Genomic DNA, 12,957 nt, shown 5'->3' on the forward strand with positions numbered 1-12,957 from the left:
CAAGAAACAGTGGTATATTCATACGATGAAATAATACACTGTAGTCAACAGTCAGCCACAGACACGCTCAAGAATATAGTGAGATTTTACAGACAAATGTTAAGGAAAAGCAGACAGGTACGAAAGAGTCCCATGCTGCATGATTCCATATACTGAAATTCCTAGCACCAAAATAACTAATTAGTGATGATAAATGTGAGAATAATGGTTTCTCTAACCATAGAAAGTATGGACTGAGACGTAGTATAGCTCGTGTCACATGGAAAAACTGTCTAGAATATGGAAAATATTTAAAGTATACACCTTGAAATGTGTGGTAGTTTCACAAAAATATATATCTGTATATCTATATCTGCACCTGTCTGTCTGTCTATCTATCTATATATTTATTGCACCACAATTAAGACTAGTGGACTTTAGAACCACTTCAATAAAAAGGCAAAAATAGTGCATTTGCATCCTTGGTTCAGCTCATGCTGGGATTCAGAATATCTGGGAAAGAGAGGCCAACTTGTATGGACAATGAAAAAGATGAGCAGTATTCGATTGTTTTTTCTCAGACAAGAGTGGAGAGAGTTGTGGGTATTCCTCCACCAAACGCCCAGCCCTGAATCCTGATGTCTAAGACTTGTGTAGAGACTGGATAACTGTAAGAGAACAAGGGACCTGTTTAAGGATGGTCCTTGGGGGACTTCAAGGGTCCAATATGCCTTGTCTTAGGTTCCCATGGAGACAGTGATACACAGATTCTCTGTGTGGAGAAGAGAGATTTGATGTTGTAAGCCCTGAGTGATGGGAGGGAGGTAGAGGGGATAGGTAGAGGCGGAGTGGGGAAGGGGTCTGAGGAGGGGAGCAGGATGGGGCAGGAAGATGAAGCTGTGAAGGTTTGGAGTGGGATGAGAGTGAGGCTAGGACATCCCTCCTGGGCAACCGTACCCAAAAGGCAGAGGGGAGCTCATTCTGTCCTCCCAGGTCTCTCTCCAAATGGAATTTCAGTGACTGAGTTCTAAGATTCAAGTTTGGAAGAAATGAGATTCCAGAAATTGATTAGCCTGGGTTTGGCATGGCCTGCTCACCTGGCATCCACCAAGCTAAGACAATGGGTGAGGAGGAAGGTGGGCCCACTGGGGCTTCCCATGAGCCCCCTGAGCCCCAGGAGCCCCCTGGAAACCAGCAGCACAGGGGCAGGAAGCAGGGCCACATGGGAAGAGGAGAGAGGAGGCAATATTCCTATCTCTAGACTGTAGCCCCTTCCCCTTCATTCCCTGTCCTCCCAGGACCCAGATGATCTTTCCTGAGCCTCCAACGACAGCAAGAGTGTCAGGGAGATGTGCAGGCAGCCGAGAGATGCTGAGCTCCAGACTGCCCTGGACTGGGAGAGTCTTCAGGAATCTTCTGACCACACTTACTTCCCCTGCCCCTGGTCCACACCCTGGCCTCTACCCCTCAGAAGTCTTGCCTCCTCAGGACCTGGACATCCAAGTTCTCTCCATCTTCATTCCAGTTCGAGAAAGGGAACATGAAAACAAGGAGTGAAGGTGAACACCAAGACAAGGAGCGGAGATGACCACCAAGTAGTCAGGCATCTCAGATCTCTGAGAGGTGAAGGTAGCACCTGTCTGAGGGAAGCTAATGAGTGGTTCGTCTCCATTTGGCTCCAGGGCCCCTTCCAAACCATGGCTAACAAGAGATCCCCACTAACTCCATCTGTGATTCCATCCCAGTCTCTACTTCCGTTGCCCTCTCTTGGAGAATGGCCCCACTTGTCACTCTCACGGTGACTCTGTGAGTGAATAGCTATATGTTGTACCAAATCCTCTCAATACCTGTCTCCCACTGATGCCCATTAGTGATCCCTTGGTGCTCAGAGAGCAGTTATTGTTCCGGGGGAAACGGAGGGGGTGACATTGACCTTGAGGATTATACTTTGTACTTCGATCCTGTTCATGTGTTGCCACTAGAGCCCAGTGACCATGTGTGTGGTGACAGTGAGTCTGTCCAGGATCCCAAATGTAGGAGAAGGTAAAGTGCTTCTGGTGACTTGTGCCCTGGGGTGAGGGACAGAGATACCTGCAGCGCCAGCACTGCTCTCCTCCTGAGCTCCCCTTGGCTTCATTCTACTCAAGGCTAGAGGCATCTCTCAAGCTGGAGGGTCCAGAGGTTTCTCTTGACATCCTCACTCCCCTAATCCCCATACTCTGTCCTGCCTCTTAGGGGCGACAAGCAGATGGATGGCTGAGAGGAGAGGAAGTGCAACCGGAAACCACAAGGTACAGACAGAAGGGCAGGAGAGGATATTTCTCCATAACCTGTAAGAGGAAAGACAGACCCTAATTATAGGGAAGAGGCCAGGCGAACCCAGCTCAGGGGCACCATACCCATCTTATAAAGGTTAAATAACTCAACTAATTTATTGTGGAAAATAAGCAGCCATTTTCAAACATTCAAGAAGACGTATGTAGTTCTCAGAGTGAGGAGTGTGTTTATGTATACTTTTTTCAAAACAAACTAATAATAGCATTTTGATTGAGGTGATATTCACATGACATAAAATTACTATTGATGGTTTTGGACGTGTGAGCTATTGGAGAACGAGGTGAAGCAGAAGCTAAAACGACATCGGATGATAAAATTACATGAACCGAAAGGTTCCCCCTTGTGGAGGAAAGAAAAAGCATTGTTGAGAGTTCTAGACTCCATGACAATGTGATGAGGTGTTGAGAGATGGCCTCTTGGCCCCTGCAGCACGGTGACAGGAGAGAGACAATCAGGAAGAGACTTTCTGTGGTGGATGAGTTTTTGGAACATGATGCCTAGTAGCCAATTTGAACTACTTTCTAACCTGGAGGGTCATTCTCTTCTGCTGTCCCCAAACCTTGAGTGAAGAGCATCACACAAAATATGCTTGACTTTAGTGCTGGGGAAATGCCACCAAGAAGTCTTAGGCCTCATGTTGGGGGAGAGGACACCAGCTGGCATATGACAAACCCCATCACCCCCAGGAATTCTCCCACATATTGTGGTGGGTTGGCTGCTTTGGTTCTCTGTAATTATTGAGCATGGGAGATCCAGTTACTTCCTGTGGCTTTGAAAATGTGAGCAGGATGGAGCTGAGGGCTACTGGTTTGGACCATAAAAACTGAAATCTATTGCCACTATCTTGGAAGATATGAGCCTCGTGTAGTGCAATTTGCACAACATTAAAGCGAGAGAGAAGGAGCTGGGAACAAAGGTACAACCCCTTTGAGACTGTGGTATGCTTCATGAGGCAGGAAGTATGTGGAGGCAATAATCAAGGGCCCCACCTAGGAGAGGTATGGACCACAGGGAAGATGATTGGTTGCAGGGCAGAGAGAAAACTCAGGTGGCCATGAAGTCATCCTCTCTGATTTGGCTTCCTTGGATGGGGTATGTCTAGCTTGTATTCATATTTCCTTTGACTGAAAGTGTTTATAGAAATATTTTCTTTTGGTAAAATATATGTAACAAAAATTACTACTTTGACCATTTTCAAGTGTACAGTTCAGTGGCATTAAGGACATTCACCTTGTTGTGTAACTGTCAACACTATTCATCTCTAGAACTTTTTCTTCTTCCTAAACTGGAATTCTGTCCCCATTAAATGTTAACACTCCCTTTCTCCATCACCCCAGCCCCTGACAACCACCTTTCTACTTTCTGTCTCTCTAATCTGACTGTTGCCTGCACCTCATCGAAGTAGAATCATAAAGTATTTGACATTTTGTGTGGCTTATGTCCCTTAGCATAATGTCTTCAAGGTTAATCCATATTGGAGCATGTGCTAGAATTTTCTTCCTTTTTAAGGCTGAATAATATTCCATTGTATGTATTTGCCACATTTTGTTTATCCATTCATCCATCGGTGGACACTTGGGTTGCTTCCACTCTTTGGCTATTGGGAATAATCCTACTATGAACATGGGTGTACAAATATCTGTTCAACCTTGCTTTCCATTCTTTTCAGTATCTGCCTCGAAGTGGAATTGCTGGATCATATGGAAATTCTGTGCATAATTTTTTCAGAAATCACCATACTGTTTCCCACAGTGCCTGCAACATTTTGCAGTCCCACCAGCAACACACCAGGGTTATAATTTCTCCGCATCTTTCCTAACACTTGTTACTATTTTTATATAATGGTCAGCCTACTAGGTGTGAAGTAGGAACTCACTATGGTTCTGATTTGTATTTCCCTAATAATTACTATAAATTAGTTTGCAGCCTTTAAATATTGGGAAGTCTCTTAGAATGATATTAAAGCCCAAATTTCCTTGAGAAATTGGAAGATCTGGCATTCTCTCCTGATGGTGACCTAAATGGGGCTAAGCAGGGGCCACCTCTTTTACTTTGCTACACTCCCCACCATGCACTGCGGTCTTCCTGGCACTTGGGCCAAAACTCACTACACTCCTCGATCATTTTCTTTACACCAGACCTACTACACTCACTCACCACAGCTGCCTTGCTCTTGTTGTATTTGATTTGGGGGCTCCTGGAAAGGTTAATGCATTGATGCACCAAACAAAAATCCCACAGGCCAAAGAGTGTCTCTTTAAGTCAACTGCTCAGCAATGGTCTAGTCCACCCCAAGCATGGTCAAGTCCTCCCTCTGCTGGACAAGATGTCTTCAGCATGTCGATGGTCCAGAGTACATGTCACATGAGACCTTCTCCATGGGGAACAAGTACGTGCCGGTTCCGCCACCCTAACAATCTGAGAGATTCTAATCTTCAGGGAGCAGTGGTTGGTTTGATGTTCCATAAAGTGGTAAAACTGACTTGGATTCTTTTCTGTACGTTTGGCTCTAGAGTCAGTTATAACCACTAGAGGAGATGTTTGAACTCATTGCTCACACTCCTTACAGGTTTGGCCCAGAACCATCAGCTTCATCAGTCAGTCTCCGAATTCCAGGGGTAGGAGGAGGTATAGAGCTTGAGGTCAGGCAGGCCCCCCCGGCACCCATTTTCTGGATGGAGAGAGGCTGCCAGCAAGCCCAGCTCAACCCCCACCTGAACTCCTCAGCCTCATACTTTCCCCCATTACACTTAATAGTAGAGGATTATTGTCACAACACAATAAGAAATCTTTAAAAGCAGCCAAATATTTTTTTATTAAGATTATGACAGTTAACATCCTTGTGAAATTACAGTTGTACATCATGATTAGTCATGTTGTAGGTACACCACTTCACCCCTAGTGCCCTCCCCCAACCCCCCTTTCCCCTGGCAACCACCGATCAGTTCTCTTTGTCCATATGTTACCTACCACCTATGAGTGGAGTCATACAGAGTTCGTCTTTCTCTGTCTGGCTTATTTCACTCAACATAATACCCTCGAGGTCTATCCATGTTGTGAATGGGACGACTTTGTCCTTTTTTATGGCAAAAGCAGCCAAATATTTTTAAAATTACAACTAGTTGCCTTCGTGGAGTGACAATAATAATGAAGATGACATCACACAAGAAACTAAGTCAAGAGACGATGAAGTGAGATCTTTAAAGATATTGCAAAAATATGCCACCTGAATTCCACACCCAGACAAAGTATCATCCCAAAATTAAATTGAAATAAGATTTCAGAGTAAAAGGAAGTGGACAGAATTGAACTCAAGTCAACTTTCATTATAGAAATAGTAAAGCAAGCTCTACAGGAGAAGTAAAAATGATTTATTTTAAAATTTTTTAATTATGGTAAAATATATATAACACAAAATTCCCATCTTAACCCTGTTGAATGTACAGTTCAGTAGTGTTAGGAATATTCACATTGTTGTCCAAAGATCTCCAGAAGTTTTTCATCTTGCAAAACTGAAACTCTGTACTCATTAAACATGACTCCCCCTTCTTCTCTCCACCTAGGCTCTGGTAGCACTAATTATATCAGAAATTACAATATCCATAATAAGACAAAATGATCCAAATGGAAGACAAGGGATGTCAGACTGGATTTTGAGAAAGAACCTTAGCTATTTGAGAGGCACACTTTAGCCATAAGAAAACAAACTGACTGAAAAACAAAGAAGGGAAAAGGATTTGACCTGTTAACCATAACCCAGAAAACTTGTCGTTATAATGATGTCGGCAAGAAATATTTCTAAAGAGAAAGTTCAGTTCAATGAGCATACATAATAACCCTGAATTTATATGCACCTAATAACATAGTTCAAAATACACAAAGCACAAGTTCATGGATCTTCCTTCTCTCAGGAACTAACAGAACAAGGAACAGAAAATCAGTTAGGGATATAAAAGATTTCAACAACAGAATAGGGCAACTTGACCTTAGTTACAGATATAGAATGTTACACCCAAGAACCGCAGAATATACATTATACCCAAGCAGGCAGAAAGAATAACAAAGATAAAGCAGAAATCAATAAAATTGAGAACAGAAAATCCATTTCAGAACAATGAATGCAAACACTGGTACATTAAACATTGACATCAAGTTGATAAACTTCGAGCAAGATTCACAAGATTAAAAAAAAGGTGAGAAGATACATTATCAATATTGTGAACGAAAGGAAGGACATCACTACCTACCCCACAGATATTGAATGGATAACAAGGGACTCGTACAAGCAACTTTATGCATATAAACTTCACAACTTAATTAAACGGACCAGTTCCAGGAAAACTGCACACTACAGTTTGACAGTTTCTCATAAAATTAAATACGAACTTACCATATGGCCCAGTAATCCCATCCCTAGGAATCTATCCAAAGGCAATGAAAACATATGCCCACACAAAGACTCGTACATAAACGTTTGGAGAAGCCTTACTCTTAATGGTCCACAACTGAAAACAACCCAGATGCCCTTCACAGAGGAATGGATAAATAAACATGATGCTTCTATACTATGGAATACTACTCAGCAAGAAGAAGAAATGAACTATGACCAGTCTCAAAGGCATAGTGCTGAGTGAAAGAAGCTGAGTGAAAGAGGTTACACACCACATGACTCCATTTCTAGGACGTTCTTTTTGTCTATTTTTTTGCTTGAGGAAGGTTGTTGCTGAGCTCACATCTGTGCCAATCTTCCTCTGTTTCATGTGGGATGCAGCCACAGCATGGCTTGACGATCTCTGTGTGCAGTGCCCAGAAAGCGAACCCACAAACCCTGGGCCGCCAAAGCGGAGAGCACAAACTTGATCACTACACACCAGGCCAGCCCCTGTATGACATTCTGAAGAGATAAAACTGTAGTTATGCAGGATGGAGCAGCGGTTGTCAGGGGTGAAGTTTGCTTGGAAGCTGTAAATTATCAAGGAACAGCATAAGGGAGTATTTCAGTAATGAAATTACTCTATATTCTAATTGTAGCGGTGTTGGTTAAACAAATTCATATGTCCATTAAAATTCATTGAACCATACAGCAAAAAAATAAATTTTACTATATAATAATTTCATAAAAATTAATGGGAATATTTGATAAGATCATTAAGATACTGGGATATGCTAAGATTTCACAACTGGGGCAGCAAGAGCAGTACACAAAAATGAAAAGATTGACAAGAGATTTCATTAAAAATTTTAATACTCTTGCTGTAGGCCCCGTGGCTGAGTGGTTAAGCTTGCGCCGTGCACTCCGCTGTGGCGGCCCAAGGTTTCTCTGGTTTGGATCCTGGGTGTGGACATGGCATCACTCATCAGGCCACTCTGAGGCAGCATCCCACATGCCACAACAAGAAGGACCTACAACTAAAATATACAACAATGTACTGGGTGGATTTGAGCAGAAAAAGCAGAAAAAAAAAAAAGACTGGCAACACTTGTTAGCTCAGGTGCCAATCTTTAAAAAAATATTTTTTTAAACTCTCACTCATCAAAAAAGAGAGTGACAAATGGGAAAAGAGAGTCACGATTTAGGGCCAGCCTCAGGGGTCTACTGGTTGAGTCCAGCATGCTCCACTTCAGCAGCCCAAGTTTGGTTCCTGGGCCTGGTCCTACACTGCTCTCTTAGTGGCCATGCTGTGCTAGCAGCCCACATACTGAACAATAGAGGAAAACTGTCACAGATGATAGCTCAGGGTGAATCTTCCACAGGAAAAAGAAAATAGAGAGAAAGTCACAATTTAAAGGACTCACATCCAGAATAAAGAACTTGAATAAATCAATGCAAAAAAGACAGCCCAATTTTTATTTTCAAATGGGCAAGAGCCCAAACAGCCATTTCACAAAAGGAGATATTCAGATGGCCAACAAATGTGTGAAAAAGACTCAATATCATGACTCATTAGGGAAATGTAAATTAAAATGACGATGACATACCACCACAAACAGATTGCAATGGTTAAAATTGAACAGGCAGACGATAAAAGAGTGGCTGAGGATGTAGATAGATGAGAACTCTCAAAACACAGCGGGATGGAAATCCATCTGACGTCTCAGGAGAACTGTTTGATAGTATCTTCTATAGCTCAATAGACACCTACCCTACGATGGAGCAATCCCATACCCACCAGGAAAAAGTGCTAGTGCTCCCATTTTCATCACAAAATTCATATCAAGATGATTTTTGAAAATCTAAACACTGGAAACTAATTTAATGCCATTGTACTTTAGAATAGATAAATAAGTTCGAAGTATGTTCACACATGAAATACTATATTAAAAGCAAAACAGGGGCTGGCCCCTGGCCAAGTGGTTAAGTTCGTGCGTTCCACTGCATGCGGCCCAGTGTTTCGTTGGTTCGAATCCTGGCAAGGACATGGCACTGCTCATCAAACCACACTGAGGCAACGTCCCACATGCCACAACTAGAAGGACCCACAACGAACAATATACAACTATGTACCGGGGGACTTTGGGGAGAAGAAGGAAAAAATTAAAAAAAATCTTTTAAAAAAAAGCAAAACAATACCAAGAAGAAAGATGAATTATTGATAGAGGTACCGACATGGATGAATCCGAAACACAATGCTGAGAAAAGGCAACCAGACACAAAAATGTGTACAAAGTCTGACTCCACTTCTATGAAGCACAAACACTGGCAATATTGATTTAGAGGGACAGGGAAGAGGGAGGTGGTCCATTTGGGACTGTGTTGATTTGAAGAGCCACAAGGAAAACTCAGCACCCTCAGCCTGCACTCAAGGCTCCAGGTATCCGATCTTCATTCTCTCCCACCGCTGTGTGTCTTTGGTTCTCCTGGTCCTCGCTGCAAGCAACAGATACAGGGCATCCCCTCGCCGCCAGCCTGTCTCAGCTCTTGGCACCTCTTCACCTGAGCTTCTTGCCCACTTCTCATCTTTCCAACCTCAGCTCAGCCCCCTTCGCTCTGGTAGCCTGACCTGACCACCAGGGTGGGTGGAAAGAATCTGTACGTGGAGCCTGGTGGTGGAAGCGTGGGTGTGCACGTACATAAACATTCATCTAGTCATACTATTGAGGTTTGCTTATTTCACTCAGGTTAAGTCAGACATCAAAAAACGCTGAATAGACAAAAAGCCTGAGTGGAAACAGGTTCAACAAAAATAATAGAAGATTCAGACATAAATTTGCTCTAGAAATTCCCATGGAGACAGTCAATGGTAAGCTCCCGTTTTAGGTTTTATGGCTTAGTAAAACTTTTGTTTATAATTAAATGTTGTGAGGTTTCATTATAATTATTATGAGATCGGCATCTTTAAATCGGGAAAGAAAAGCTGTGCTCCTGACCCTACTGTGTATCCATGTCTACTTTGATGGAGAAGTTTGGGAGACCAGAAACTCAGGTGTTAACCAGGTAACTCCTGGGTAACAAGAGGGTAAGGCCCCAAGGTCTTTCCCTTCCTAGGGCTGGGGATGGAGAGAGAGTAGGTGGGAGGGGCAGGGTGGGCAGGACCAACAAGGACGGGTTGGTAAGAGATGGGGAGGGGAGCAGGCCGATGGGGTGTGTCAGTGGGCAGTCAGTGGGATGTCTACAAAATGATCATGTTTTTATTTTCTGTATCTTATGATGTTTTCACACCTTTGAAAGCTTGCTGGCCAGTGGGAGTCTGCCCTACCCTTCCCCCTACCCCCAGGGGTAGCCAATTCCTAGAGACAGCAAAGGGCTCTGCCAGGAGACCAATTCAGATGCAAACCAAGCAATCCTGAGTCCATGTCCCCCAGGAACCCCTTTGTCTAACTCCCACACACCAAGACACTATTTCTCCTGCCCCAATCGCCCAGGACCAGGTACCAGACAACTAGAGACCACCCCGGTTGCGCAAAGCCCACCAGAATTGTTCAAGCTCCCTGATTCTAAACCGTGTGCCCTGCCCTAACTTGCCTTTCCTGGGGAAACCCCAAGAAACGCCCTGGCCTAGGCTTCCATGCACCTGCTTCTGTCTCCTGACGCAAACAGGTGCCTCCCCTGTGGCGCTGCCGGGGGTGACGTGCCACCTTCTCTCCAGAAATGGAAGTAATAAAAATCTTCTTTCAATGGCATTGACCTCTCCAGGTTGCGAACTCCACAAATTGAAATCCGTGAGTACAGATGAGACAGGATTTGAGACGAGAGTTTCCAGGGAGGTGCTGAGAGTGATGTCCCCACGTCTGCCCCTCTGGGCTCCATGTCAACTCCTCAATCTCTTAAGAAGGAGGCATCCTCAGTCAGGCCTTCAACCCTGTGCCCTGGGGCCCTACACACCTGCAGAGCCAACACGGGTCTCAGATTAGAGTCCGACACTTTGACTCTGACTCCAGGCAGGATGGGACAGCTCAGCCCCACCTGGAACTCAGGGGCCAATCACTGGACTTCCCCAGAGAGGGCCAGGCCTGCTCACCTGGTGTAGTAGATCCAGGTGAGGCCATAGGTGAGGAGGAAGCCAGCCCCCATGAGCGCCCCTCTGATCAGGGTGAGTACCAGGGGCCAGGAGCCCTGCTGCTCCTCAGTCACACAGCTGCAGGAAGAGGGGCTTCCTGGGGAAGGGGAGAGAGGGTGAAGTTCTGTCCCCAGGCCCCAGTCCCTCCCACGACCAAACACCGGACCAGGCTGCCCAGGCCAGCAGCTGCCCTGCAACTCACTCTGCACAGAGAGGCTGAAGGAAACATGCTGGGAGCCCAGCGGGTTCTGAGCTCGGCAGGTGAATTCCCCTCCGTCTCCGGCCCCCACCTGGGGCAGCTCCAGGACCCCGGGTGCAGAGGGCTGGGATGGGCTCAGGGCTTTTCCTTCACGGGACCAGCTCATCGTGGCAGGGGGGTTGCTTTCAGCCACGCAGACCAGGCGCAGGGACTGGCCCTCCAGGACAGGCAGCGATGCGCCGTTCTTTAGTGTCTTCAGGGCTTGGGGAGAGAGGCACAGCAAGGTGGGTGGAGCCAAGAGGTCCACCTCCCCCTCACTCTTCCCACAGAGCCAGAAGGAGAAAGGTAGGACCATATGACCAGTGCGAGGGCATGGGTTCATCATGGCTCAAGAGGCAATGACCCTGGTGGTCAGGTCAGGGTGCCAGAAAAAAGGAGGCTGATATAAGGTGGGAAGGATGAGAAGCGGGTGGGCAGCTCAGGTGGACATGTACCAAGGGCTGAGACAGGCTGGCAGATGAGGGAATGCACCTGTTTCTGTTACCTGCAGGGAGGACCAGGAGAACCTAACACACAACAGGGATGGGCGAGAGGCAAGTCAGATATTTTGGAGCCTTGAGTGCCAGGCTGAGGGCACTTGGTTTTCTCCTGAGATCACTGGGAAGTCATAGCAGCTGTGAGTCTGGGAAACACAGAATCAGCACTGAGTCTAGAAAGCTCCTGCTGCGCCAAGTGGGGCCTGGAATGGAGGCACAGACAGGAGGCAGGGAGGCTGAGGAAGAGGTTGAAGCAATGGTTCAGGGTCAAGGACAAGCCTGGAGCTGAGTCTGAGGCCAAGGGCAAGGAGAAGAGGGAAGTAATTGAAGAAGCAAAGTTCTTGAGACTCGCTGAGTCATGGAGTGCAGCCGGTGAGAAAGGGAGTTGCAGAATCTTGAGGGTTTTAGGGGACGGAATTACAGAGAGAGAGTCCTGGAAAGCACTGTGGGAGGCCGGCAGTCTCCATCCCTCCCTCCTTCCACCATCTGGTGGGCATCTCCCTCTCCTCTCCTGGCCCGTTGACTTGGGTCTGGGCATTTACACCCTAGGAGGTTGGCCCAGAGTGTCTGGGCCTCACACCTTCAGAGGAGGCTCCACGTCCCACTGGGACACCCTTGGACTGTTTGGAGGAGGGAGAACAGAGAGTCCCACGGCTTCGGGAAATAGATTCCACGAATGCAGCAGGAATAGGATTAAGCAGGCTGGGGTGGAGCCGTAGGAGGAGAAGCACAGAGCAGTGCCATGGTGGGGCGAAATGGGCTTTGAACAGAGTGCATGTGTGTGTGTGTGCACATGTGTGTGCATGTGTGCAGACGTGGGCACACGGGAAGTGGGGGGAGAAGGTGGCCATTTTTATCCTTGCTTTGCCCATATCGGATCCCATTCAAGCTGTAATGCACCCTCTCTGCTCAGAGTTGGCCCCAGGGGCAGGTCACAACCCCGGAGAGGAGAGGTTCTTTCCTACCTGTGATATTTCCGGAGAGGACATGGATGGTGAGGTTCTGTGGAGCATCTGGGATAGAAAGACATGGCCCCGTTTCAGAGGTGAGGAGTGGGATGGAAGCTGAGCCAGGACCCAAGGATGGTGGTGGAAACCGGAGAAGGTGGGGGTTGCTGTTCTTCCTGCACGCTCCCCACCTGGACTCCCAGGGCTCAGATCCATGCTTGCGAGTTTGAAGGTTAGCTCACCCTCACTCTCTCCCTCTACTCTACACACACAGCCCCATCCGCCCTCAGGGACCAACCATCCCTCCAGCACTCACAGGAGATGTTGAGCTGGATGGTTCTCTCCGTGGCCGCCTGTGCTCCTTGGTGTTTCACCCAACAAGTGAAGTTGGTGCCACGGTCTTGGAGCCTCGGTGTGAAGGTGAGTACTGAGGAACGGAGGGTCTTGGGGTCCAGCGAGTG

General features: G+C 46.4%; 1 protein-coding gene across 1 annotated transcript; it reads right to left on the bottom strand.

Annotated features, from left to right (window-relative positions):
* Positions 1-9,811: 9,811 nt before the first annotated feature.
* Positions 9,812-12,951, bottom strand: LOC124233547 (sialic acid-binding Ig-like lectin 14). The gene is made up of 4 exons (XM_046650691.1): positions 12,813-12,951; positions 11,017-11,274; positions 10,776-10,911; positions 9,812-10,639 (listed from the first exon to the last, which is right to left on the bottom strand). Exons 2-4 carry the CDS (start codon positions 11,177-11,179, stop codon positions 10,603-10,605), a joined length of 336 nt encoding a protein of 111 aa, XP_046506647.1. The 5' UTR covers positions 11,180-11,274; positions 12,813-12,951; the 3' UTR covers positions 9,812-10,602.
* Positions 12,952-12,957: the final 6 nt, after the last annotated feature.

Source organism: Equus quagga, unplaced genomic scaffold, assembly GCF_021613505.1.
Source record: "Equus quagga isolate Etosha38 unplaced genomic scaffold, UCLA_HA_Equagga_1.0 204756_RagTag, whole genome shotgun sequence".
Lineage (NCBI taxonomy): Eukaryota > Metazoa > Chordata > Mammalia > Perissodactyla > Equidae > Equus > Equus quagga.